This window comes from Pyrgilauda ruficollis, unplaced genomic scaffold, assembly GCF_017590135.1.
Source record: "Pyrgilauda ruficollis isolate IOZ18807 unplaced genomic scaffold, ASM1759013v1 scaffold39, whole genome shotgun sequence".
Classification (NCBI taxonomy): domain Eukaryota; kingdom Metazoa; phylum Chordata; class Aves; order Passeriformes; family Passeridae; genus Pyrgilauda; species Pyrgilauda ruficollis.
Window position 1 is genome coordinate 605,264 of NW_024525378.1, and position 27,813 is coordinate 633,076.

Genomic DNA, 27,813 nt, shown 5'->3' on the forward strand with positions numbered 1-27,813 from the left:
GTTACTCTGGAGATCTTTCTTAACTTTGTTTTATTAATGTTTAGCTAAGAAATGGTCTAATACTGACGTAACACGGTTGCTCTACAGATATTACCAGGTAGCCAGACAGTTTTACACTTCGATTCAGATGTGATAAATTGATCAGAAGTGGCACCAGGCTGCCCTCAGAGGTTCTGCCCCACCTGTCCCAGAGGTGCGGGCACGCCTACAGGGGCAGATGCTCTGCCAGCCGGGGGATGTGGTGTCGGGGTAGGATCCAATAATCATGTGTCAGGCACAAACAGGTTACACTTATTTTCAAAACATATTAGTGCTATGGCCTGAAGTTGTGTCAGGGGAGGTTTCGGCAGGATATCAGGAAAAGGCTCTCCACTCAGAGGTCTTGGGCCCTGGAGCAGGCTCCCCAGGAAGTGGTCGCAGCACCACAGCTGACAGTTAATTTAATACTTAAGAAAATTAATACAGCATAACTTTCTAACATAACACATACAATATTCATTTTAATACTTGCGAAAAGCCAACCATAAAATACACATTTTTCACACAGAGTTCCAGGAGCGTCCGGACATGGCTCTCGGGCACTTGGGGTGCTCTTGCGGATGGTGCTGTGCAGGGCCGGGAGCTGGACTCCATCACCCTTGTGGGTCCCTTCCAACCAAGAATACTTTATGATTCTAGGAAAAGCTCTTAAAATTTTGTCGGGAATCTTTGTGTCTCTTTTAGAAGAATAAATTTAACTTTTCCCTCCCGACAAACCCTGACCCCAGACTCCCGGTACCCCCTCCGTGGCCAGGACAGCTTCTCCGCCTCCTTCTCTTCCTCCTCCTCTCCGTCCCCTTCCCGCCCCCGACCGGTGGTTCCCGAAGGGAAACAACTCCGTGGAGGATGGCCCGGGGGCGGCGGAGTGGGTGTGCGTGTGGCGGCGGGGGCTGGGCCGCGCCCCGCGGCGGAGGGGGAGCCCAGCGCCGGCTCCCGCCCAGCGTCCCGGGGCCGCCGCCGGCCGCGGTCAGCGCCCGCCACACGGCCGCCCCATCGTGAGGGGGTGAAGGGGCGGGGGCGGGCGGGGGCGGAGGGAGCGGGACCAGCGGGCAGCGGGGCCGGGGGGGCTCTGCTTTCGCTTTCGCTCCCCGTGCCAGCGACGCGAAGGGAAGGGAAGGGCCGAGCCGGGGCCTGGCGGGCGCACGGTGAGCCCCGGGCTGGGCCGCTGCCGGCGGGGCCGGTGGGAGCCGCAGCGCGGAGCGAGCGCCGGGCTCCTCCCGCGACTCCCGGATCCGGGCCCTCGGCCTGGCCGTGGCGGCCGCCGCTGCCCCCGGCCCGGTCCAGGCCCAGGGATGGTGACAGACCGGCGGGGGCTCGTCCTGCTCCCGGTCCGGCCCGGCGGAGGGGCTGGAGGTGCCCAGGCGGAGATGCCCCCAGCAGCGGCTGGGCCCGAGGTTCCCCCGCGGTCGGGTTGTGTGGCGCTGGTCGGGACAGAACGTGTCACAGCAGCTTGGATTGTCTTGTTTGCTTACTTACTTATTCTTTGCAGCGTGACAAATTGTTAAGCCTGGCATTGCCCAAGCTTTTAAAACTGTAAGTCAGGAGAAAAAGAAGTAGTTTAGTCCGCTTGAAGCCTTTATGTAAGACTTGAAGGCTGTCTTTATTTGTTATGCTTTTCCTTTTTTCACGCTCGCCTTGCTTTTCCAGGGCATGGTACAGGCAGAGTAGGCCTCCAGAGCCTGTTGGTCTTAAGCTGCACCAGGAGAGGTTTAGGTTGGACGTCAAGAAGAATTTCTTCACAGAGGTTAATTAGACATTGGAGTGGACTGTCCAGGAAGGTGGTGGAGTCACTGTCCCTGGAGGTATTTGGGGAAAGACTGGCTGTGGCACTTAGTTCCATGGTTGACAGGGTGGTGTTGATAGGTTGGAGTTGATGATCCCAAAAGTCTTTTCCAACCTAGTTGATTGTGTGGTTCTGGGGTGAGACCAGAGGTGTAGTTCTGTTAATAGTTCTGAGAATTCAGTATTAGAGCACTGATTGCAGGTTGAACTGTTGTGGCCTCTCATGGCAGGCGTCAGCCCACTGCAGACTCGCTCCACCGGTTCAGCTTTGTGCAAAAGGTATTCATGTGTTAGTCATTAGCTTCTGCAGCTGACTTAAACATACAAATCCAAGACAAAATGCCTGTTGTCTGCTTTGATTTCACAAAATGCAGTCCTGTGCCCTTGCCTTGCCTAGATCAAGTCTGTGTTGCCAGGTGATCCACAAGAGCACAGATCTGCTGGGAGCCACAGCCTGTCATGTACAGCTGCTGATTCTGGGTGTTCTGTGGGAGATCCCACATGTGTGCCTGCTTATCTCACTAAGCAGTTTCATGTTACTTTGTGAACACGCTGGGGCTGGTGACTGTGCCTTATTTCAGCCTAACAAAGTTATTTTCTTTTGATTCATTTTACAGACAAAAAGTGAAAGATGTAATTTAGTCCCAAAGTGCAGTTTGTCTGTAACCTACCAGGGGAGTGTGTTCCTCACTAACTGCAGGCCTCAGCCAAGTGGGCAATATTGCCACTGTGATTGTGGAGCCAGTACCACTCTAGGAAATGTTTCAGGTCACCCTGGGTAGAAAGCTGCTATATACTGTTACATTCTAGTTAATTTCATTTACAGGGAAAAACTTTTTGGCCTTTCAGCCCTTATCAACAAGGCATTTATGCTGGAGGTACTTTTTCTAGTGGCAGTCTAAAGTGGTTGTGAGTGGTTGTCTAAAGTGTTGTGAGTGAATTAAAATCAGTGAATTACATTGTGTTTCCCTGGGCAAGCAGAACTCCTGAGGTTTGTTGTGTATTGTACTGTGTTTCAGGGGAGAGCACTAAGCAGTTTAACAAAAGTTCATGAGTATTAACATTTGAGGTATGTTAGCAGCATTTTCTGAAATTCATAACAAGTATGTTACCATACCTAGGAAGAATTTTACTTCTGGTTGACTGCAACTATGTGACTTGTGCTGCTACAGCCTGCCTTGGATATGTCTCTTTTATTTACATAGTTGACTGAAAGTTATTCTGCATCTCAGTCTTGATCACTTCTGGATTAGTGTTTTTCAGTCACTGATACTCAGATCCAAGCACAGAGACAAATCACCTTCCTAAGAAGCTGAAGTTGAGTGCAGTGTTTTTCACTTGTCTGAGGGGAGTGGTTCATAGGCCAGACAGGGTTGCTACTCAGAGGGACTTGACAGGATAGAGATATGGGCAGACAGAAACCTCAAAAATTCCAGCAGGGGCAATAAGAAAGCCTAGAACAAGTTGGGAAGACTTGATGGAGAGCAGCCTTACAGGAAAGGACCCTAGTCTTGTGGTGGTTAGCAGGCTGGAGCATGAGTCATTCTAGGAGAAACAGAGATGGGTTTATTCAGCCTTAAGGTGAAGGAAGGGGAGATCTTGCTGTTGCAGGTAGAAGCTGTAGAGCCAGGCTGCTCTTGGAGGTGCATGACAGTGGGATGAGGAGCAGTGGCCACAAGCTGCTTTAGCTACAAGGAAGGTCTTCATGGTCGTGGTTTGGTTTGATTTTGTTTTGTTTGTTTGTTTTTAGCCTGGATAATAGTCAAACACTGAAGGAAGGCTCTAGTGAGTGTGGAATGTCCATCCATGGGGGTGTTAGAACTTTACTGGACAAGGGTCTGTGCAATGACATCTGGTTCAGCTTGTACTGGATGGCATGTGAAAATCCCTGCCAACCTAAACTGTCCTAAACTGTTGCTCTGTGGTTGCTGAAAGAACAGGCATTATTATTTCAGAAATGAGTTGTTAAAGTCATGCTTAGGAGAACACAAGTCATGTAAAGTATGCAAGGTTTCCTTGAAATTGCATCAGCAACAAGCAGAAATGCATAACATTAATTTTATTTATTTAATGTTGATATTATACGAATGTAAAAAAAAGTAAGACATGGCATTGATAATCTGTGGCTTAGAATTTTTGTTGCAGAAGCTATTATACTATTTGAGAGAAAATTAATCAGGAGACCTGATGAGAATGTAAGGAGTTTTTATATTTCTTTCTTAGTTTTTAGAACTTGCTGCACAGTGAATTTTAGGCAGCAGTGTCTTAAAGAGTAGACACTGTCATGGAAGTTACTTTACTGTCAGGAAATTCTTAATGAGAAGATAATGACTAGCCAGAGCTCTGCATGCAGCCAAGTCTTCAAAATTCAGAATTCAGATCATCTACCCAAGGCACATGGCCATTGTTTACATTAATTCTGCTTTCACAGTGCTCCAGATTGTAAGTCATCTAAACTATCAGTTTTGACTCTCATCAATCTCCAGATGTCATGAAAGGATAAGGACAAAGTTATGGTGAATTTAATTTATCTCTGCTGTATTTTTTCTAAGACAGAATGGGCTGTGTGTTTCTTTGAGTTCATGTTGTGTTACATGTTTGAAGAATTTGCATCAACACTTCTTCAAGATGATTCTGTATTAAGGAAAAGCATGACATGGCTATTAAATATCTTTAGGGAACCAATTTTTAATTAATTCTAGCTCATAAACTCATGGATTAGTGTATAAGCTGCCAGGAAATTAAATGTCTGTTTGAGGAGGAAGTACTGCAGTTTGGAGTATAATGCTTATCTTTTGGACATTATAAAAAAACAAGTCAATTCTAGACTCAGAATAGAATTCAACTGTGACATATGAGTGCCTCTTTCAAAAGTTAGGGACTGTAGTGACCAAGGTATAATAGAATGTATTTTTTATCATCTTGCATTTAAGATGCTGTTTTTGGAATGGTGAAAAGAGTGAATCAATACAAAAGGTATTGTTCTTTTCAATATCAATACAAAAGATAAAGTTCTTTTTGCAACCTGAAAAAATGTGAGGTCACCCATCCACTGCGTGTTTATTTGAAGGTTATTAATAAATGCCTTGGGTTAGAAGGGGATTTGTCAGACCACTTGAGAGTGTGTTTTTGTAATTTGAAGTGGTTATGATTTGGCTATGACTGCAAAGTCAGTTGATGAAATAATTTACTTTTGAGGTTCTGAAAAAAGAGAAGATGTGTCATTGAAACCTTAAAGATTGACTTCCCCTAACTTGGTCTACTCTCAGTAAACATTCAGCTTTCCACAGTTCTCAATTTCTTTGTTGAGTAGCATAGATCAAAGGAGGAGGGTCTCCTGTTAGCATTCTGTTCTTCTGAAAAATGCAGCATTGTTTTATTTGCAACCATCTTCCTCCCTATACCAGAAATGCTTTCGCTTTCTTGCTGGAAGATGCTTCCCACTTGGCTCCTTTGAGTTTGGAGCAGGTTTGTTTGTGTGCTCCCTGCAGCCTGTGCGAGAGGGCTGGGGCTGAACACAGCAGTCAAAGACCCAGTGCCATCAGCTGGTGTCTGCCCCCATGTTCTCTCTGCCTGCAGGAATCACAGGTCTCAGAAAAACACCAACACCCTCCCTCTGCGTTTTCCCACCGTAGGTAGATGTGAGAAAAGTGATGTCTGATTTCACTGTTGATAATATATTTGGCTGTGTGAAAAACAGGAATGTTTTTTAACCTGTTATGTTCTGCCGTGCCTGACCTGTACCAGGAGTAATATGCTGGGTTAATTACTTTAAATCAGTTTAATTACCGAAAGAGGAAAATCAGGAAAGCTTTCTGATACAATAGCTGATGTACTTCAGGTACTTCCATATAACCAAGTAGCACATATCTTTTTACTGACACTTGTGACAAAACTTTCTCATACGTGTCTTCTTTTCCCCTTGTGTGCATTCAGCATAATGGAATTCCTTTATGTTACTCCTATGCTCTGTAGATAAATGCTATTACATACAATACTACACATCTCTCTTTTAGAGAAGTGAAATTCAAAAATTATGTTTTACACTATGCAGGGAACAGAATTCAGGCTGCTTATGTACTTACTGGTTCTGCAAATATTTCAGCAGCCTGTTTATACCCCTTGTTAGGTGATGCCTTAGTCATTGTCAGTAGGGAACATAGGCAATTTGGAGTGCAAATCTTCATTCAGGAGCTCTTAACATTTCCAGGAAATGGAATTCCAAAATTAATTTCATTCTGGTGTGTTTTTAGGACATGTTTTACAAATTTTAGGATGATTCTGAATGTGAATTGGCAATATGTGAGTTCTGATCAATCAAAGCATCTAATTGGAAGGTTTTTTTCAAACCTTTTTATGTATCATTATGCTGTAAAACATGTTTGCCTCTGCCTTAATTACTTAGCTGCTTTTTTTCTTCTTGTTAGTGTTAAGTTTTATGAAAAAAGATTTCCAAAGCCTGCAAATAAGTAGTTATAATACATTTAAATGCAGACATCCAGATGTTAATACTGCTTAACTGTGGTTTTGGGGAATATGTGATCATGAGACAAACAGATTTACCTTATTTTGATTTTTTGTTTTTAGGGGTTTTTACCTTGGTGAAGGTATATTGGACAACTGTTGGCTTGAGAGCTGCTTTTAGGATGTCTGAAGATGAGGAGAAAGTTAAACTCCGCCGAATTGAACCTGCAATTCAGAAATTCATTAAAGTGGCAATTCCAACAGACTTGGAAAGGTTAAGAAAACACCAAATAAATATTGAGAAGGTTAGTGTTCACTTTTTACTAATGTAGTTATTTTTGCCGTACAGAAGCAGTCACAGTGAAAGATTACGTGGCGTTTTTGATGAGAAGTTGATGACCAAATGCTTTGATTCACATTTGACTAAAGATGAAAGTTCTATATTTGTAATTGTGTACACAAAGGCCTTTACATTTATAGTAAACACCAATGTTAGCAGTAATTTGGCTGAAATATTTGTATTATAATTCGCATTTATATATTTTACATGCATTTTAGCCATAATGAATGTGTTGCAGTACTTTTGTGAGCTGTCATGATGATTTTCTCTTCAATAGTTTTTGTAAAATTGACTTTCAGCCATGCAAACCAAACATCCCTAGTGGTAAAAGGATAATTTTATCGAATCTGATCCTGTTTATTTTACAGGCTACTTTTAAGCAAAAATCACTAATTATGTCCAATTGCTTAGAGCAGCAACATTATTTACTTATGATGAAGCCAATATCTCTAACCTCATTTCATGAATATTGATTTAAACCTTAGGTTCCAGAGATAGTCCAAACAATTAATCTCCTAAATCACTGTTTGAAGAAACTATAAAATCAATATATAATGAAATTTGACCTTGAATACACCTTTTCAGAGGAAGTGGCTACCATAAATTCATCATCATTGCTTCTCAACTATGTGAGAGTCCAACTTTTTAAATTACAATTTTGGAAGACTTAAAAGCTATAGCCTTAAGAGATAAGTTGTCTGTACTTTTTCTTTCTTTCCATGCTTTCCCCATGAAAATTCTTGTTTTCTAAAGCACATTCCATGGATTGGATGGCTTTTCACTCCAAGAGGGAATAAAATGTATGTGTATCCAAAAGAGATACAGATGTCTCTAAGTCTCTGTTAGATAACAGCAATTGACTTGGTAGTACATTGGTACTACACTTCCCATACTTGGTAGTACAGGAAGGTGGAGATTTTGTTTGGCTTACTGCCCTAGACTTTGTTGGTGATATGCAACAATCCTTTCCAAAAAAAATGTGCTGTAAGACACTTTTTCTCTCTTGCTTTCAAGAGAGAAAAATTTCATTTTTCAATTTATTTTCATTGTATCATTAATTTAATTGTTTCAATTTCATTTCTTATCCCTGTTTTAAAGGATGTTTTGTGAAACACTTTTTACCTTTGTCTGGGAACCATTGTTGTGGTGGGAATATATGTCAGGGTGACACAACATGAGAAATGAGGGTATCTGAGTCTTATCCATGTGTGGACATTTGTGTAAGACATTTATTGAAGAGCTTTTAGCAGGAGATACTGTAACAAACTTTTGAGTTCTCTCTATGTCCACTGGATACTGTAAAGGAGAGGTGGAAGGGATCCAAAGCAGAAGCATGAAAGTTTCTTTCTAAAGAGGGCTCTCAAGAGAATATTCATAGAGCAAAAAAGATTGAGTGTCTAAGAGTAACCTAATGTTTTATATTTTTGTTGTGGAATACAAACTATTTGGCTATAGCACAATTATGATTAAATATGACAGAAATATGGAACCTATAGAGTGATTTGGGTTGGAAGAGAATCTTTAAAGATCATTTAGTCCAACTCCCCTGCCATGGGGTGGGAACACATTTTATTACATCAGGTTGCTCAAAGCCCCATCCAGCCTAGGCTTCTAGGGCTGGGACATTCACAACTTCTCTGGGCGATCTGTTCTAGTTCCTCACCAGCCCCATTAGAAAAAAATTTCTTATATTTCTTATGTCTATTCTCAGCTTACCCTCTAAACATTTAAAAGCATTGCCCCTTTTGCAGTCACTGCAGGCCTTAGTAAAAAAGTCTTTGTCTTTCTCCTAAGCCCTCTTTCTTTATGGAAAGGCTGCAGTAGGGTCTCTCAAGAGCCTTCTCTCCTCCAAACTGAACAATCCCAACTTTCTCAGCCTTTCTTCAAAGGAGAGCTGTTCCAGCCTTTGTACCATTTTTGTGGCTCTCCTCTGTACCTAACATAAGAGGTTAGGATTCCATAGATGTTTTTACTTCCTGGACCTCCCTGAGTTTTACATGTACTTGTTCAGGAAAACATCATAGAATGTTAAAGGGTTGGAATGGACCTTAAAGATCATCTAGTCCCATGGGTAGGAGCACCTTCCACTAGGCTCAAGGCCTTACCCAAGCTGGCTTTGAACTGCTGGGGATGGAGCATCCACTACCTCCTTGGCCACTCTCAGAGTAAAAAATTCCTTCCTAATCTCTGACCTAAATTTCCCCTCTTGCAATTTGTACCCATTGCTCCTTGTCCTGTCACCAGAGCTCCTGATGAAGTTTCCTTCTCTGGCTTTCTGGTAGGCCCCCTTCAGATACTGGAGGATTGCAGTGAGATCTCCATGCACCTTCTCTACTCCAGCTTCCACAACAAATAATGTCAATACCATCTCTTCTCAAGCTTTACTATCCTTGAGGCCCCCAGGGTGAATGCTGTCCAGAAGCGTGGCCTACTTTGTGTTGCATGACAAAGAGAAGTCAACAAGGAGGAATTCTCTGACCATGTCCGTGTCATTGGATTCTTTGGGCTTGTCACTTGCATATTCTGAATTTCGAAGCAAAGTAATAAACAATATATTAAGCAGATGAATGTGCTGAAGATCTCTAGAAGAAATTATGAAAAGCTGTAAAGGCTTCCTGAGGAATTTTTCTTAACTGGATAACAGGATTTTTTATTATTAGTTGTTTGGACAATGTATTACAGTCAGCTGAAATCAAATAGGTGATTTTTCCCTAAAACCTCAGAAATTCCTGTTTCAGTAGTCTTTGAGGGGTGACTAAATTGGAAGATCTACTGTTGATACAGGGCTTTCTGTCCATTTTATTTTAAAGAGCACTGGCAGTAATTTTAATGGCATAGCAATTTATTCAGAGGTTATTATTATTCAGTTTCCTAGAAGAATGACGTTAATCTGACTTTGTTGAACACTAAACCTTTTATCCTCCATAGCACTACAAAGTCCTAACATGAAAGAACTTTTTGCTCTGAAAATAAGTAATAACTTTAGATTTCTCCTTGTATTTTAGGAAGCTGAGTAACTTATTGCTGTGGGATCTAAAATTATGAAAACAGTTATGGAAAGATAGAGGCTGTAGATAAAGTTTTTTATTGATAAGAAAGCTTATTAAGAAATTGAGGAATTAAACTTTACATAAAAATACCTTAAAAATCATGGTAAATATTTGCCTTGTTATCTAAACAATTAAATAAATATTTTAATATTGTCTAATGTTGTAAATATATTCTTTGATAGTTTCAGCACACATTCCAGGAATCACAGCTTCGACTTCTCTTAATTTACTACTCTTTTTCATGCTAAAGTCTCTATATTATTTGTGTCAACTGCCTGTAGCAGGCACTGCTTGCTTTGATTGATGAAAAGGTTGGTATGTGATAGTGTGCAGTTCTTTTGCCAAACTTGCTCTCTGCTATTGTAATAGTTAGTCTGGTCTCTGTCCCATGGGAAGTACTGTATGGATAGTTTCCCACTGAAGTTAGTGGAGCCTCGTGGAGGTGCCAGTTCTGGCCTGATGGTTCTTGTAGCTGTGTTTGTTACTATATATAAATGTTCAGTGTGAATGTAGACAGCAGCATTGTGTAATGAATGCCATTTTCTTTGTCAATAGTATCAGATACCTCGTTGTCCTATATGACCAGTACTGTTTATCCACTATTCCACTCCATTCTCCTGCCATTTGTTCTACTGCCCACCAAGTGATTTATGCCACAGCAGTGTCAGGATGCAATATCACTTGGATGTTAAAAACTGATATTAAAACCCTGGCTGTCTGTAATTCAGTAAAATACATTGTACAAAATTTTTCACAAAATACATTGCTATTTACCTCTCTAATTTTGCAATGGGACTATTTATGATTCAACTTCTTTACTTTCAGTTCTGGAAAATTAAAGTGAACGTTTACCAAAGGTGGCTTTTTTCTCTGCATAGCCAGTTGCTAAAAATAGCAATTCTAAGGAGTCTTTTTCCTCTGTTTTAGTATCAGAGATGCAGGCTCTGGGACAGATTGCACGAAGAGCACATCAATGCAGGACGAACGGTTCAGGTAAGGATATGAAAATGGCTGTGCTGCTGATGGGGTTGAATTACAGACACAGTTCTGGTCACCTCAGGGATGGACCTTCAGAGGGACTTATACTTGGCTGGTGGGTTTGAGAAGCAAGCACACAGTTTTGCTTTACTTCATTTAAAAGTTAGGGATTTCCTAATTGTGTCCTATGAGGCAAATGCAGTCAGAAATGTTTCTATGTTCTTGAAAAAGCAAAAGTTTGGAGACTGATCTTTTGCAAACTATCCTCTTACATTGTTACATTAGAAAACAGCTCTTGCAATAAGGGATACTGCTAATTTTAAAGCATGATTTCAGACATAGAGAACATCTGGGCTACTAGTTTGGTGTGCACATCTATTGTTAGGTACATGATATCATCAAGGGAGGAAATACCAGCACATTTGTCAGCACGGGCATCATGTCAGTGACTTCACCTATAGTCATCCATAGGGAACCATTCACTGTTTCTAGAAATACCTATGTCTTGATCAAAATGGTGCAGAAACTCAGCCAAACATCAGCTAAGTAGCACACAGGCAAAGTAGATTATCAGTACAGAGGAACACAAGGGCCACATCTGAAGCACAAAGTTTACTGAGACAGATGTAGCATCTGGTGGCTGTAACAGCTGCACTGCCAGTGTCCTGGGGACAGACGTGTGTTGGCCAGGAGAGGCAGCTTGTGTTGCTTTCATAGTTTCAGAGGAGGGACCTGTCTTTGCTACTGTAAATGACCTACAGTGCACATAGACAAGCAGGATTTGCCAGCACAGGTGGCGTAGTCATAAACCATGGCTCACAATTCTAATACTGTGAATTCCCGTGTTTGTTTCAGTGTCTTACTGACTCTTGTGTGAAATTACAACAGAATAAAAATTGAAAAAAACCCCACCACCAAAACCAGCTCATCTCAGAAAGAAGAACTTAATCCTGATCAAACAACAGAAGTAGATGGTAGGCAGAGCTGGAGTTGCGTGTCTTTTCTAAGGAATAGTGAGCTTTTTGTTTAGTGTAGATGATATGAAGTGACACGTGAAATCCAGTTAATATTCCTGCTCATTGGACGTTTGAGTGTATATTTTGATTTTTCACCAAGTACTTTTGAAATTTTAATACAAGTTTTTTCTTCATATTCAAAGAGGCTTTCAAAGGTGGAAGTTCTGTTAAAACAATGCCATTTTAACAGCTGTGGTGTAGTAAGCATGTGTTTGCTTATGTCTGTTCTCTAATCTGTTTTCACATCTGAGTTGTGGGAAAAGCTTCTCTTGTAACTTTAAATTACCTGTATCATTTCTTTAGCAAGACAAAAATCTATCAATTAGAGAAAAAAAAATTGTGTTGAAGATGTTATTTGTAGATATTTTAAGTGCTTTAATAAGAAAACTGCTTATATTTCTCTAGAAACATTTATGTTTGTCTTGAATCTAAAACTTGCTGTTTTTACTTTCAGTCAAAGTAAATTTTCTTTAGCAATTTATTGCTTCTAGCTCTGGATACAGATCTAGATGCATTAAAGTGGTTCACATTCTGATACCCAGAGAGCAGAATAAGTATCTGGGTCCATGCAAGAAGAGCAGACTGGCTCTTTGTTTTAATTAAATAGTTAGGAGTCTGGAGTACTTGATAATAAATTATATGACATGTAGAATGTGTTTGCCGTAAGCTGTTTAAATGTTTACTGATGGACTTGTGATCTGTTTGTTTGCAAAGAAATCAGATTAATTATTGTGATACCAAATGTTCTCTGCAGCACACACTTTGCTCTCAAAATTAGATGTTGTAAAAATACATTAGGAATCCCCAAGTCAATATTGACCCAAGGCAACCGCCACAGGTTTTAGACAAATATATGCACAGCCATTCTACATTTAATCCATGTGCACATAATTAGCTATTTTTCTGAATTTTCAGTTTACCCAGAATAATTACTTCTGTTGTAATTTTGATGATGGTCAAAATTATAATAGAAGTGTAGATGAGTGTAAATCTGTTGCTCTGCTTTCAAGTGACTGGGTGACACATTAAAAACTTCTATAAAGGAAGGTGAAGAAAACAGGTAAATCTTGCACAGGGCATAAAGAGACCCTTTAAAAAATATTGAGAAAATAGCTCTAGTGTATCATGCATTAGTTTTTCTGAATGTGCTTTTGTATATTTTCATTTTTAGGGACAGTCCATGGACTTCTTAAAATGTTTGAATCTGAATGAATTTGCAGTTTTTTAGGCTTTGTCCGCATACATGCTGACAGTACCATGCAATTAGTTCATTACTGCAAGGTTTAAGCTAATTTCAGTGAAATGGCAGTATTTTGTTGTAACATCTAAGGACTGCCCTGATCATTTTGGTGGTGAGAGGAAGGGAAATGCTGCAATTACTAGAGAGGAAATAAGATATTAAACCAAAAAAAAAAAAAAAGAAAAATGCAGTGGATGAACAGTCTGGCTTTAGTCTTAGTATTCAGCCCACAGAAAGAGACTCTGTTCTGCAAAACATACTTAGGCTGACATAGTCTCTCCACTGTATTACTCTAACCTGGAAAGCTGCTTGAAAAATGTTAATCTATTTTTTCTTGTTCACTTTTATGGCTTCTAGTTCAGCTGAAAATGGTTTACAAGTTAAAGGTGGTTTCTGATCACCTCTTTTTTTGCATAAATCTTCAAAGCTCAGGTTGTTGGCCCAAGGTCTTGTATGGCTCAGTTCTTCTGTAACATTTCTGAAGTGATCCTCAGGTACCTCTCTGGCATATTGTGTAGGTATGCTGTGAGGGCATGAGGAGTAGTGTAGAAAACTTTATATCTGCAGGAGATTCTTTGTGGTATCAGTGAAGGATCCTGTAAAATCAGGTCATTATTGCAGCCTGTGGCCATCTGCAGGGTAAAGATATCCTTAAACTCAGAGTTCCTTTGACCTAGGCCAAGAATTTTCTAAGACTTGAGGGACACGGAGTAGAAGTGAACTGATTGTGTGGTCAAAAAAAGCCAGACAACTTGGTGGGATATATGAACAGGAGAGCAGTCGGTGTTCAATCCTACAATCTCTTCAGTCAGCAGTAGTAGGATCCCAGGTAGAATAGTCTGTCCAGTTTGGGCACCACACTTCCAAGGAAGGCATGAAGTGAATAGGGAGAGACCAGTGAATGCAGTCAGAAATTAAGAAAACAGGACTTCTGGTAAAGATCAACAAATTAGTTATTTTGCCCAAAGAGCGCCCAACAGCATCATGCTGTCTGTCTGCAAACGTGGAGAGGATGGTTGCAAAGAGGGCAGGGCTTGTCTTTCCTTGTTTTGTATAGAAATACAATTAGAGAGGATTAGAAATACCTGGTTCAAACTGAGGCCAGAGAGATTTCTGTTAGACATAAGGAAATGCTATAGTATACTGAATTCTGGCAGTGAGGTATGAAGGACATTGTAGCTCTTCATACAGAAGTCCTTTTAAGACCAGATTAGATAAAAAACTGACAGAAATAATATAGGGACAGGGGATCATGCATTGAAGGGATAACTTCCCCAGGTTTTCACCAGTTCTATTTTCCTAGTTTTTGTGAGAAGGCCATTTGAAACAAAGATTGCTGTTTGATTTTGGAAGTTAATGGACCAAAATTGCAATTGTTAATAAAGAAAAATTCTTTGTCTTTTGGGTTGAATTTGGAGAGTATGAAACTCAGGAGTCTCCACAAATGAAAAGAGAATTTTGTATTACCTTCCTCACTAAATAATCTTGGTTTTAAAAGTGCAAACAGTTGGGATGAGAATGATAGACTTTCATGCTCTACCTAGAAATTAGACTAAGTGGCATTAAAATTATTATGAGAAGAAGTCACAGTCATTTGCATATCCATAACGTTTGTGATGTTACACCCTGGTGAGCTCCTAGGATGTGTCTCCTCACAGCAGGTCTGAACTTTCCTGCTAGGCTGAATCCATTCACCTTCTGTTTAATTGACAGTAAGTGGAGCACAAATCCTCCCTTCAAAACCACAAAGGAAGAGCTACTAAAATTAAATTTCACTAAACAGGCTAATATCATCATCTGATTCCTCCATCTTCTTGCTCAGAAATATTTCTCTTTGATTAGCAAGGTAATAATGAGCAGTGGAAGTGAGGATCTGGTTTAGCCATTCCTTAGGATGAGCACTTCATACCTCTTTAAGCTTCTCTGCAGGATCTGTGCAAACTCCCATCAGCCAGTTGTGTTGTGTTGGTCACTGCACAAACTTGTAATGTGCCCCAGCAGCAGCTGCAGTGGTACAGATCCCAAGTAGAACTACATTTTAACTCAATTTCAACTGCAAAATTCTCCTTTTTGTTTAAAAGAAAAAGCAGCTGCTATGGAGCCATTGTTATCTCACCCCAAACTCACTGTTGTCACTGTTTTTTCCCTAGTTTTTGTTTGTTTGACATGTCTTTTTTCCTTTTTTTGGTCTCCATTGTTGCCAAAGACAGGATAATGGTAATATTTTATTTTTCTTTTTTTTTTAGTGAAATAAAACAGCATTATCAACCTCAGCTCCTTGCATATAGTTCTAGAAATTAGATGATTGAGCGTTGTGTTTAGATAGTCCCATTTTGTTACTTAAATGAAATTCCAAGATTCTGTAAAGCAAGAATTTTGGCACATGGTGAAGTATGAAAGTGGTGACGTTCTCCTTTTCTGGGTGCATAGGGGCACACCATTGGGGGGAAGATACCAGGAAGCAGGAGGTAGACTGAGATGAGAGATGGATGGGGAAAATTACTGGCTACCATGTTTCTAATTCAGCTCAGTATCTTCAACAGTTGGGGTTTTTTTGTATCTCTCTTTCTTTAAATTGTCAATCAGTGGTTTTACCTGAGGTTAGTCTTGAATAATGCAGCCTAATTTGGCTAATAGTACTCTTAATTTAAGCATACAGTATAATCTAATCAAATCTTAGTAATTTGACACATGATTTTAACAAATCAATAGTTCTTTCTTTGGAAGTTTGTGCAATGTTACTTCAACATGTTGAATAATTTCCTTCCTTCTTCTCTAATTACATTTTCTACTATTTTTTTCATAAATGCTAAAAGCAATTAATTCCACTAGTATATATAAATAAAATTAGTTCCATTTAGATCTTGCTTTTCCAGATAGTCAGTTTTACCTTTCTAAGGCATTACCTGTACCTGGTTTGTATTCTGGAAGAAAACCTTTCTATTTCTAACCACTCATTGGTGTCAATCCATTCTCTTGTTCTATTGTGAGACAAGTATTCAAATTAATTGGTAAATAATGTGACAAAGTGTAGAATTTATTATATCACTGTAAAGTAATGCAGAGAATATATTTTTATTAGTCTTTTTTTTTATAATTAGATAAAACTCTGACCTAAAACAGTAAGTGGTGTAATTTAAACTGTAAATTTCTTATTTTCATTTGTAGGACAAGAAAATTTGTGGGCATTTTTAAAGACCAGGCAATGAAAAGCCCCTTTATTTTTAATGCAGAAAGAAATTTATCTCATTTGAAATGCTGTACACATACTCTTCTTACTAGTTGTGAACAGTTTATATCTCCTCAGAAGTCTTGTAACTAAAGAAGTATTTACATGTTTTATTAAACTTGATGTTCCAATGAAACAAATATATTTGTTGTTCGTCTGAAAAAAAAAATTAAAAAAAAAAAGTCCCTGAAGTTGTCTTCATAAAATGAAAGTTTTGGGGTAGTTGGGGGTTATGAATGACTGTATCCTGAGGTCCTGTGATCACCACAGTCACTTTTTATTATTAAAAAAAACCAAATTTTGAGAAGCAGTCATTTACTTTACTTGGATATTATTGCAACTTGTTGCAACTTGTGTAAGTATTTTGGCAAAGACCTAGATTTACTAGAGAAACAGAAATAACTTCAGCAATTACACAATGAATTAATTAGTTAAATACTTTAACTGAAACCCAAAATAAAGCAAACTGATATGGAGAAGTGGATAAAGTACAAAACCACAGCCAGAAAAATCAAAATAGTGGTGGTGATGGGTTTAAAAATGTTTCTCCCTTGATCACGAAGATGTTAGGTGCTTCCCAGGCACTGGAGGTGTCTGGTGTTCTCACACAGTAAGCTACAAAATAACTCTTAATACCCTTGCAGCAGCTCCGTGCCAATATGCGAGAGATGGAGAAGCTCTGTTTGCGAGTGCGGCAGGAAGACATCCCAGTTCTGCAGAGAATGATAAATCCCATTAAAGAGGAAGCTTCGGTTGCCATTAAGGACTTCCTGCAGCTGCATTCTGAATCTGCAGAAGAACTTAAAAGGCAACTCAAAGGACAGGAGGATGCCTCTTTAACCAGATCTGCAACTCTAGGACAAGGTAGTAGAATTTAATTTCTGTATTTATTCTATCTCTGTCATTGTATCCAGTATGCAATTTCTCTGACCAGATATTAATGAAGTAAACGAATAAGATTTCAGTTGAAGAGTATTGTTAATGAAGAAGTAGATTTCTTTCCCTACACCACACTTTTGCCATGCCCTGTGACTGAATTTTGATAAGCAGAAAATGCTTAAATATCTTAAAAAATTAAATATCTATGGCTTTCCATGACAAAGGTCCTGTACCCTTGGATCTTGAAATAGTGGACTGTTCACAGGAAGAAGAATACTTACATTTATGTTTCAAGGTATATTTTTATGGTTTTGGCTTCTTTTGTCCCCCCTGCAAATCACTTGATCATGTGCAAGCAATAATTTTGGCCATTTTCATTGAATTAGTGAACAAATAACAGGAAGATTTTAATATGACAGTGTAATACAGCATTGATGAAATATATGGAAAAGAGAAGCAAGTTCCTAGGTAAAGAAGAACGTCTCTTCCTGTAGCATTTTAACTCGGTAACTCACAAGAAAGGAGTGTAAATCCATTTAAAGAAAAGATTTTGGAAATACACTGTGACATGGTAGAAATCAGATATGTTTGCTGGTCTTCCCTCTTTTCTGTATAAAATGTCTTTCAATCTTTGTTCTACCATTCTGTCTTCAGAAGTCTCTGTTATGCCCTGGTGCTGGCTAGTGCTCTCTCCTGATGATCTGTGAGAAGGTTGGTTCCATCAGGATTAAACCTTTCCTATATCTGTAATTAGTTTGATTGCTGCAGTAGCAGTATTACTTAAAATGATTTGAGCATTTCATGTGTCCTAAAATCAAAAGAGCATTCTCAGTCAGTAGCACTGTAGAAGAACCTGCTGTCAGATTTGATTTCATGACCATTCTCGTTGCTGCATGCAGAACTACAAGAACTTCAAGTGTGATTAACAAGCCAGTGAGCCTCGTGGTTGACAGGGAGAAAAGGAGAATTGATAACCAGGCTTACTTTCAAGAATGTTGTGTGCAGTAGTATGAGAAAACCTTGTGAACGTGAAGATAAATCAGATACAGTCACAGAACCCTTTGGGTTAGAAGGGATCCTTGGGCCATCATCTAGATCCAAGCTTCCTGCCATGGACAGGGACACCTCCACCAGACCAGGCTGCTCAGATCCAACCTGGTCTTGAACTCTTGCAGGCATGAGGGCATCCACAGCTTCTCTGGGCAGCCTGTGCCAGCGCCTCACCACCCCCACTGTAAAAAACTTCTCTCTTACAAGGCCAGCAGAATAGACTGAATTGGCTTCTGACATAAAAATCTCGACCTCTTCAACACCTTCAACATGTTGTGGTTAGTTGTTCAGTAGTTTGTTCTAATGTCTTCGTGGATTTCAAAGTCTCTTGTCTTGCAGTCCTCTAGGACCACCTTATTCAAGTTCTCCAAAATATGCTTGAAATTTCAAAGGCTGTTTGTTAAAAATGCTCTAGAGTGAATTTCATCAAACCTTCAGACCCTAAATAGGCCTAGCTCATCCAAATATTTTTAACCTGTTCTCTGTTTCAACCTCTCTCTTTCTTTCTTATTTAAGTTAATTGCATCAAATACCTGCTTAAAGCTACCTTTTTATCTGACAATGCACTTCCACATCCTTGGTCTTCTCTAACTGCAAAAACATTCACAGGAACTTCCTTGCTGCCATTTATGCCTCTTGGTAGTTGCAATGTATTTATGTCCTGGTCTTCCCGATGTTAACTTTCCATGTTTATATTTTAATTTGTACTCATATTGTGTATCAAATTCTTGACATCCAGGGCACTGAAGAGCTCTTGCTGAAGCAATAAACATCTTCCTCTGCGTCAGGACAATTTGATGTCATTTTCAGTACAGCCTGTTTTATAGTGTCTGCTAGCAGTTCTGCAGTCCTTTATCTTTTAGGAACTTCTTCCACATAATTCCTATTAATGATTTTACCCAGTTTGTTGACATCTCTTTTGTGAAGAGCTCATTGTCTTCAGTATTCAGTGATTCCCTTCATATATATTAGCCATTACTTTCAGTCTCTTTGTGCACTTTTCTCTTTTTATGATCAGAACTAAATTTAAGATACCTCTTCTGCTGGTGACTTTCTGCAGTTGTTCTCAGTACATTCCAATATTTCATTGGAAAGGCTTTGTCCTGGCTTACTGCTTCTCTTTTTCACACAATTACATAGGTAGCAAATGGGAACTAGAGTTTAATTTCAAAGAGGAGGACTGTTTCTGAAATCTGAAATACCTTTGAACTACAGAGGGCATTGAGTATAACAGCATTTCAGAAGGACAAATAAATTTATTAGAATGATGGAGATGAGAAGAACGGAAAAAATATTATTGGAATGACAGGCATCTGCAAGTCTGCTCAGGAAGGTGGAAATAATTCACCCCGTTTAAAGTGAAACAGACAGGCAGACAACTAAATACAATTAAACAGGTTTTTTTCAAGTTTGCCTGCCTGTGCAAGCAGCCCTGTTGAATTGCTAACCCAGACACAGTGTATTGCCTATTCTTTTGTGCTTAGAGGCTGCAGTCCTGAAAGCAAATCTTGGCTGTTGATCTTAATCAAAGGAAGTTCAATACGTGCCCGTTCTTTGTAGCATGTTGCTTCCCATCTGGTAGAGAAGGAAGGAGTTTACAAATTCAAATCTCCCATTTAGAAGGCATGTCAGTGATATGATACAGTCCCTTCCCCCATTCACATCCTCAACTGAGGGCCAATAGAAATGGAATTTAATTGCATATTAAACAAATATTAACAAAAGGTGAGACTCCACTCTTAAAATTACTAAAATCTTTTAAGCAACATATTGGATCTTCCAGAGCATTAGATTTTTATCTTGAGTGTAATGAGGTGTAAAGCTCCTCTGTGAAATCTGCAGAGGTGTTTTGTATTATTGTATTTCTGTGGAGATGCTGTATAAATGAACTGGTAAAGTCACTTCCATTCTCAATTCTATTAAAATTGGTTAGACTGATAAAAAGTGAAGTAGTGAATGTAAATTTCTTACTCATACTTTCAGCCCAAATGTGACCACCTCTTACCCTTCCTCTTCTTTACCTTAATTTTTTTAAAGTGAATTAAGAATTTTTGTGAGGAATTTTTTCTCTCTGATTTTTAGTTACTATGAAATGAAAACATGTAAACCTACTTACAGTTTTAATTTCTCTGGAATGTGTGTCATGCAAAACCATGGTTTTACAACACTTTCAAGGATATCCTTTTCTGCAGTAGGTTGGCATAGATTGTTAGGAGCAGAGCAGAGCAAGGTCTTTGGAGGAGGCAGCTTTGCTTAGTGAGATTTTTATTTTGCTTTTGAATTGTGAATACTTTAATTTTAACCTTAGCATGCATGTGGTTGATTAGGGAAGAGTACACCTCTCTGGGCAGAAGAAACTTGATTTGTTAAATAGGATTGTGTAGGATTGAAATGAAATAAAATCCTCAAAATCTGTGATAAATGTCAGAGTATGTGGAAGAACAGTTTTCTCAAAAAATGCACACATTTGGATATATAGTTAATTACATTGAAAAGGGGAAAGGAATATTTTAGAACTGAGTATGCAACCTTAATTAATCTGAGGTTATTAATCAAAAATATGTTCTGGAAGAACAGGTGATGATTATAGAAAGTGAAGTGCCTTCCATGTGAGGATTCTTAAATGAAAAGGGGTAGAAATACTTAAAAAGAAAAACAAGCCCAAGTTAAGCCCTCAAATTCCTTAGTGCATTCTTGTTACCCTGCTTACTTAGTAATTCTGTCTAAGTATCAATTTCATTCATGTTAGACTTCTACTGAGCTGAGAGCAGGAAGATTGGGTCCTTCAACTATTTTGAGATATTGAGATAAAAATGTTGAGAAATGGACAAATGTTATGAAAATGTTATCATTTTTATTTTATCTTAAATTAATTCCATGAATAAGCATGCACTGATTTTTTTATTAATATGATTATATTTATTTGTGTTCCATTGGACATCTCTGTTGTTGTAACAGTTATATAATATTATTATCGTACCTTGGCACAATCATTGTATCTAAAGATTTTAATACAATATTTACACTTTAGTATTGTTAGATGGATCTAACCAGCCTTCCCCATAATAAGCTTTCTCTTGGGACTGCCTTCCCAAGGAAGGAAACACCAGTGTCCTGCTGAAGGAGTGATCTCCCTTCAGAAGTTGAAGTTGTTTGAATTGAGATGATCTTTGCACTGTGTTTACATATACACCTTCTCCAGTCTGCCTTTCAGACTCCCAAGCTCTTCCTCAATCCTTGTATTGACAAGCCAAACTGGTTTGTTATTTTTCTTTATTGCCACTCAATTTGTTGTCCACAATTACAGGCATGTCCATGACATCTGCAGTGGCTCTGGAGTGGGCTCTGACTGGAGGAGGGGTGTGTGAGCCTGTTCATTGTATCTGCTCTCCCCAGTGCCACTCACTGTCTGTCATTCCCTGTTTTTAACACCATACTTTGTCCTAATGTCTTCTGCATTCAGTCCAGGTGATTTAGGGAGGAATATACTTCAGAATATCTTGTGTACAGCACTGAGCTGCAAATGTCTGCCATCCTCACAGTACCATTTACCCAAATGATCCAGCATGGAATGCTGGGCACCACATTACTTGGGTTTCACTGCTTTTGCTTTGAAAGCTTTTTCCTCCAGCATCTTTTAATTCTCAATGGCTGAAAATCAAACTGGTTGCATGATAATCAATCATAAAATGAGTAACTGTATGTTCAGTTTTGGGAGCACAGTGTTTTTGTGTCGTACATAAATGAAAAGTTTTTGTCCCAAGCTGTTTTCTCAGCCTGGTCGATACAAAATGAATTAAATGACCTTGAATTCAGGAGTACAATTTAGTATCATTTCAGGAGTGGTTGTGAAAATGTGCTGATAGAAATGAATCTATTTCTTTGTCAAGAACATCCTTTTAAGAAACTGTGTAGTGATGTAAGGCATCTCCCTATATGATCATTTTTGGGGCTGTTGCTTGGCTAGAATTAGGTTAAGTATCAGATTACCCTTGAGAAACTTCAGGAGTGAGAAACTCTGCACACCACCTGCCTCCTGGTTCAGTGCATTTGTTTATAAACATCATGTTTCTCATTCAGAAACTTTATATAACACAGAAGTGAAGGATGGCTCCCAAAGTTTGATCCAGATCTACTCCCGCCTTCCGGAAATACCTCAGGAAGAAAATGCAGCTGAGTCCTGGGAAACTTTAGAAGGGGTATGTTGGAACTCCCTCCCTGCCATGTTAGTGCTCTTTGTTCTAGCAACTATCACAGAATAACTATTTTTTTTTGTATTTGCAGGACTTGGTTGAGCTCAGCCAGTTGGTGACTGAGTTTTCTCTCTTAGTCTGTGTAAGTATTAATTCTGCTTTCTGTCCTACAGAGTCTCCTACAAAAACAGGGTGCATGGGTAACTCCTAAGTGGCGTTGGGTGGGGATAAAAAAAAGCTGAGGATGTATCTCTTCTGTGATTCAGGCTCTGCCAAGGTGACACTTTGAGGAGGCAGCAGTCTCCTCTTTCAGCACCAGTGCTGGGAATTACTCCCAAATTCTTGTCACTGGAGCAGCTACAATGTTTCGGCCAGAACACATGGCCACAAGCTGAGCCTTAGCAGAACCTCTGCTGTGTTGATTCCAGACTTCTACCTAGGTCCTATTAGTTTTTACAACTTCAAATTGTAATGGTGGTGACAGTTCTTACTGCACAGGGTGTGTGTTTGTCAGGTATCTCTTCTCACTTAATCAGGAGTGCTAGAAAAATCCTGTTATCGTGCCCTTTCTCTGCTCTCACCGCATTGCCAAAATGTCTGTTCCCAATGTTTAGTTCTTCCTGTGCCATAGGGAATTTGAATGCACAATTCTCTCTTCTCCTAGGAGAGTTCTTTAATCTCCTTGCTACTGGGTTAGTAGAGATAAATAACCTAGCTTTTATCTTTTCTGCTGAGTATGTGCTGCTTCATCTATACAAAAAAACCCAAGTAAGAACCATTAGACTAGAGGGACTGCAAAAATGTTCATTCAGTTAAAGGAAGAGGTCCTGTTCCCAGGACTTACTGGATTTTGCACTTAACCATCATTAGATATAATAGCAAGCATTTAAGGTGGGTGGACTGCGTTGTAGATGAATACCAGAGCTGGTGTACTCAGCAGTTTCTGACTTAGAAAGAGGCAAAAAGTTCAGAATGCCTTTTATTTTAAGCTGAACATTAGCCATCTCATTATTTTGTGGCATGAAACAGCCTGCGTACTGCTCAGATTAGAATAAGAACAAACAAACCCACAGACCCCTTTATCTTCTGCTCCAGTGTTCCCTGGTTGAGACTGCAGGGGAACCTGACTGACTGCATTTGGAGAAAGGATGGAATGTTTTTGTAAAATCAAACAGTAAAATACACAGCAACATCAAGTATATTTTCCGTGCTGTCACTATTTCTGAAGTTATTGTTCTATAATGTTGTAATTAAATACTTCTTAGATTTCTTGATGCAGCTTTGTATGTTGGAGTTAGTACTGATCTTATAAATGCCCTTTATAGAATTTTTTTTTGAAACTGAGACTCAGTGGGAAAGAAAACAGGCTACTTTACATTATTTTTCCTTTTGGACTGTGAATTCGTCTATCTATAGAAAAGATTTAGAAATCATTTTGTTCAACTGCAGCAAGACATTGTCTAATATCCACCCCATATTGTTACTCAATAGTTTAGATTTTTTTGAAGTTAGTCTGTAGCTTGAGCAGAGTTTAGCAGATGCTAATCATGGAGCACCACTAAGGCTGCCGGGTGCAGATGAAAGCTGCTGTGGGGCCCTGATTACAGGCATTAAAATGGTGTGTATTGGCTCACTGCTGCTTCCCAGCAGGTTCCCTCACTCATAATTCCTTTGCATCTAGTCCCAGCAGGAGAAGATTGACAGGATTGAAGACCATGTCAACACTGCTGCTGCGAATGTTGAAGAGGGAACCAAAAACTTGGGGAAGGTAGGGATCTGCTCCTGCTGGTGAATCAATGGTGCCCTGCCTCCCAGCCACCCTCTGTATTAACCCCATTGATCTGCCGTCTTTAATGCTGAGGGAACCAGCAATTAAGGAAATAAAGAAGAAATGACCCACAGGTAGTAGGGGGAAAAAAAAAATCAATCTCTCTTGTAATTTTCTATCGCATCCAGGCTGCTAGAAAATACAATTATTTAATTCTGGGGGGGCCTTTTTAACCCCTGTTCTGATGGTTACTTTGTTTTACCTGCAAAGTCAAGTGCAGTCAGTGGCTCACAAGAATCACATACACATTAAACAAGAGGTTTGATGATGACCTGTCAGTGCCATCCTGTTCCATGTCAATTGCTAAATAAACCCCAAAGCTGCAGTCAGGCCCGTCACTGAAAAGTCTGAGCATTTTCTCAGATTCTGATTTGATTTAAGGATGGTGACCAGGTAACACCCAATGTACCCAGCAACTAGAACCACGTGAAAGGACTCGGTTCACAACTGCATACACAAGACAGGATTTTGAATTGGTATTAGCATGTTCTGTCATACTTTTTTTAAATACTAATTTGTAAAGTTTATTTATCACTGAGCATTCAAGTCATTGCCAAGAGCAGTGAGGGGAAAATGCACATCGCCACAGGCAAGTATTCTAACTATTTTTTTTTTTTCTTTACAGGCTGCAAAATACAAGCTGGCAGCTCTGCCTGTGGCAGGTGCAGTCATTGGTGGAGTGGTGGGGGGTCCTATTGGTCTCCTTGCAGGCTTCAAAGTAGCAGGAATTGCAGCTGCGCTTGGTGGTGGGATTTTGGGCTTCACAGGTGGAAAATTGATACAAAGAAAAAAACAAAAAATGATAGAGCAGGTCTCTTCCAGCTGTCCAGAGCTTTCTCACCAAAGTGCCAAAAAATCCAGCTGAAGTATAGATTCATTATGGCCAGGAATAACGGTGTAGTAGCTGAGCTAATGACAGACTTGCAGCCTTATGCTTTATATACAAGGCTGAATTGTGTGAATTTTGATGACAGTTCTGTACCTTGGGAGGGCAGAAAGAGTCGTGTCAGAATTTCTCTTTTCAGACACGGTGACATCAGTCCTTTGAAAATTATAGGGATAACTTTTAATTACATAATTCTTAGGTAAGGTATAGTCACAGCTGTAATAATGGGTGACAGGTGCTTCATGCCAAATTTGCACAAAGTGTCTTGCAGACAATACAAAGAGATACTTGGAAAATTCTAGTGCTTTCCCATGAATGCCATGAGAAGCTGGAGCTTTTATTGTAGTGCTCCAAAGAAAAGGAAATAAATGCCATCATTCTTTCATGCTCATAGTATTTTAAATTTACCTTAATTTATCTGGATTCCAAACTCATCCTGTTATTCCCCAGGATATGACTGACTATGCCTGTTTAATAATACACAGGGAAGCATGTGCTGTCGTAAGAAAAGGTGTGAATGTTTACTGAGCAAAGTGGAAAAAAGTTATGTATATATCACATCAGCACTGGAAGCAGCTTCTCCCCTTTCCAGGCAAGGCAGTTAATTTATAAACTCCCCACCTTGCTCCAAGTGTAGTTTTGAATTGAACCGCCTAAGCAGCAACCCTGCAGCACTGCTACTGGAGGGTAGTAATTTTCCACAGCTGTTCAGCTCCTTGGCTTGTCCTGAGAACACTATACAGGATGAAGAGCCAAGCTCTGGCATTCTGAACCTGAAGCCTCACATTTTTGAAGCAGCACTTACTGCAAGGTGTTGCCTTTGCTTCTCCTGGAGCCCAGAGCGCCCTGGTGGGAGAGAACAGCTTCTCTGGAAGGCAGTGCTGCAGCCAGGCCCACTCCCTCCACGGGCTGCCAGGCCAGCAGAGAAACAGCGAGGTCCCTTCATGCTGGCAGTGCCAGCTGGCAGCCCCCAAGGTGGGGACAGGGTGGGAAACGTCAGCCTGATAGAGCTTACGGTGTAAAACACCCTTGTTTGGGCAGCTGCACTCTTGCATTACTCTCCAGTGCCAAAACTTCTGCTTCCACCCACACTGCAGTGTAGCTGCTCAGCCTCTTCAAGATTTTGGGACATGCTGTGGAGCCTGTAAGGGGTGAAATGCTGGCAGTGCTTTTGTTTGCTTTTTATAGTGGACACCTGTTATCTTACCCTCCTTAAGAAGCCTTTTGCTTCTGGAGCTTCAATTGTTAAATGCAAAAGTGTTACTGTGTTGTTATTGTTATATAGTTGTACAATTGTCACATGATTTACTGTTCTGAACATGGTCCTACCTCCATCCTTTCAGGACACTTCCCACACTACTGCTGCTACTGTCTGGGGGAACAGAAATTGAGGTTGGGAAGCAGCTTTTTAAAGTTTTTAGATTGTTCAATTCATCCTGAGCTCTGCTTGTTTTCTTAGGTGCACAGTGAAGTGAGTATTGAGATAAGGCTCCCTAGCAGGGAACATGGTCCAGGGAAGTGTACTACAGAAAGAGCTCCCTTTCAATAACCAGTACTTTGATACCATCACTGGAAATCACTGTCTGCTAATGACAGATGATGGGGTTTTGTGCCTAGAGACATTGTAAGTAACTGTTAGTTACAGCACAAATAACTTCTTCTAAGCAGTGCTTCCTTATTACTTTTAAAATACTGAAATTGCTATCAACCAGAGCATTATGTCTATTTTAAGTAGGTCTGAGATTCAGGGAAACAATGTGTGCAAGAATAGTTTTCACAAGTAATTGCAGACATTGTCAAAACTGCATGTGTTAAAGCCTCGGTGCCTGCACTGGTAAAATCAGCTGGAGAGCAAAACGTGACCTGAGTAATTCAACTCATTTGCTTCTGACAGGCAAAAAGCCCTTTCCTTTCAATGCATCTACTTTGGATGTAAACACAGTTAATGAGCTTGTAACAACTTCATAGTAAGGCTGTTCATTCCTTTGATATTTATTTTTACATTTAAAGGAAGATACTAAGAAAAAAAGTGTTCTTAATCAGAAACTGGTTGATCCTTTGTATCATCTTCAAATGCGCTCTCTGCTTTCCTGCTGTATGCTGTGAAACCTTGTGCATTTAAAGGACAACAGCCACATCAGCGATGTTGTGGACTCCATCCTCTCCCCCCAAGCTGGAATAATGCCAGGACAATCTAAATTCATAAGACTGAATTCCTGCCCCAGCTTACACAAATTCAGCTTGGTGCGCACTTATTTTATGAAATGTCTACTACAAAAACTATTCTTCCCCCTTGCATCCTTGTGGAAGCAATTGGAAATCATTGTGTACACACTAGATGTGGGAGACTGTTATTTAAGCTATGATATTTTAAATAGGTGGGTTATTTACATATGCAAAGAAACATCAGCATGTGAGTAACAAAACTAGCAATTAAGTTGCTAGGCATGTTACTCAGAAGAATTGTAAGATATAAATAATTATTTCAGATGAAATAAAAGTTTTGCCTATGAGACTGGTTGGAGCATTTACTGAGAACACCAGGGTTTATTTCCTTTCAGCATCTAAAAGATTAATCCCTCCCAAATTTTATATTATTAAAATAATTGCACTACCAAGATACAGGAATCCTGTAATGAGTTCCCAAACACATACTTCAGCTATCGAAATATTTACATTGACTGAAATGAATATAAGTTCCTAAAATGTCACAGGCATCCAGTAACTCTTACACACACAGTGGCTCAGAAATGGACTCAAGTTCAATGGAAAACAGTTTGGAATGGTTTTGTTCCCTAAGGGGATAACACTAATATTTTTGACAACTTCTCCTGGAAAA

At 39.6% G+C, this 27,813-nt stretch overlaps 2 protein-coding genes across 15 annotated transcripts; one reads left to right on the top strand and one right to left on the bottom strand.

Annotated features, from left to right (window-relative positions):
* Positions 1 to 687: 687 nt before the first annotated feature.
* LOC121358390 (translation initiation factor IF-2-like) lies at positions 688 to 5,966 on the bottom strand. The gene is made up of 3 exons (XM_041476535.1): positions 5,907 to 5,966; positions 5,013 to 5,022; positions 688 to 1,460 (listed from the first exon to the last, which is right to left on the bottom strand). The coding sequence occupies exons 1-3, from the start codon at positions 5,964 to 5,966 to the stop codon at positions 688 to 690; spliced, it is 843 nt and encodes a 280-aa protein (XP_041332469.1).
* On the top strand, positions 902 to 27,487 carry STX17 (syntaxin 17). 14 transcript variants are annotated; one of them, XM_041476512.1, is made up of 9 exons: positions 902 to 1,005; positions 1,687 to 1,841; positions 6,409 to 6,590; positions 10,603 to 10,668; positions 16,783 to 17,002; positions 22,148 to 22,266; positions 22,352 to 22,402; positions 23,942 to 24,028; positions 24,714 to 27,487. In XM_041476512.1, exons 3-9 carry the CDS (start codon positions 6,468 to 6,470, stop codon positions 24,951 to 24,953), a joined length of 906 nt encoding a protein of 301 aa, XP_041332446.1. In that variant the 5' UTR covers positions 902 to 1,005; positions 1,687 to 1,841; positions 6,409 to 6,467; the 3' UTR covers positions 24,954 to 27,487. The 14 variants fall into 14 exon arrangements, with proteins under 14 accessions (XP_041332446.1, XP_041332454.1, XP_041332455.1 ...); XM_041476520.1 differs by having other exon boundaries at positions 908 to 1,005; positions 6,429 to 6,590; XM_041476521.1 differs by having other exon boundaries at positions 985 to 1,034; positions 6,429 to 6,590.
* The last annotated feature ends 326 nt before the right edge of the window (positions 27,488 to 27,813 follow it).

Excerpts from the sequence above, each read along its gene's own strand:
- LOC121358390 (XM_041476535.1), bottom strand. The coding sequence starts at position 5,966 with ATGACTAAGGCATCACCTAACAAGGGGTATAAACAGGCTGCTGAAATA.
- STX17 (XM_041476512.1), top strand. The coding sequence starts at position 6,468 with ATGTCTGAAGATGAGGAGAAAGTTAAACTCCGCCGAATTGAACCTGCA. Across the intron at positions 22,267-22,351 it reads CCTGGGAAACTTTAGAAGGG|GACTTGGTTGAGCTCAGCCA; the intron begins GTATGTTGGAAC and ends TTGTATTTGCAG. Across the intron at positions 22,403-23,941 it reads AGTTTTCTCTCTTAGTCTGT|TCCCAGCAGGAGAAGATTGA; the intron begins GTAAGTATTAAT and ends CTTTGCATCTAG.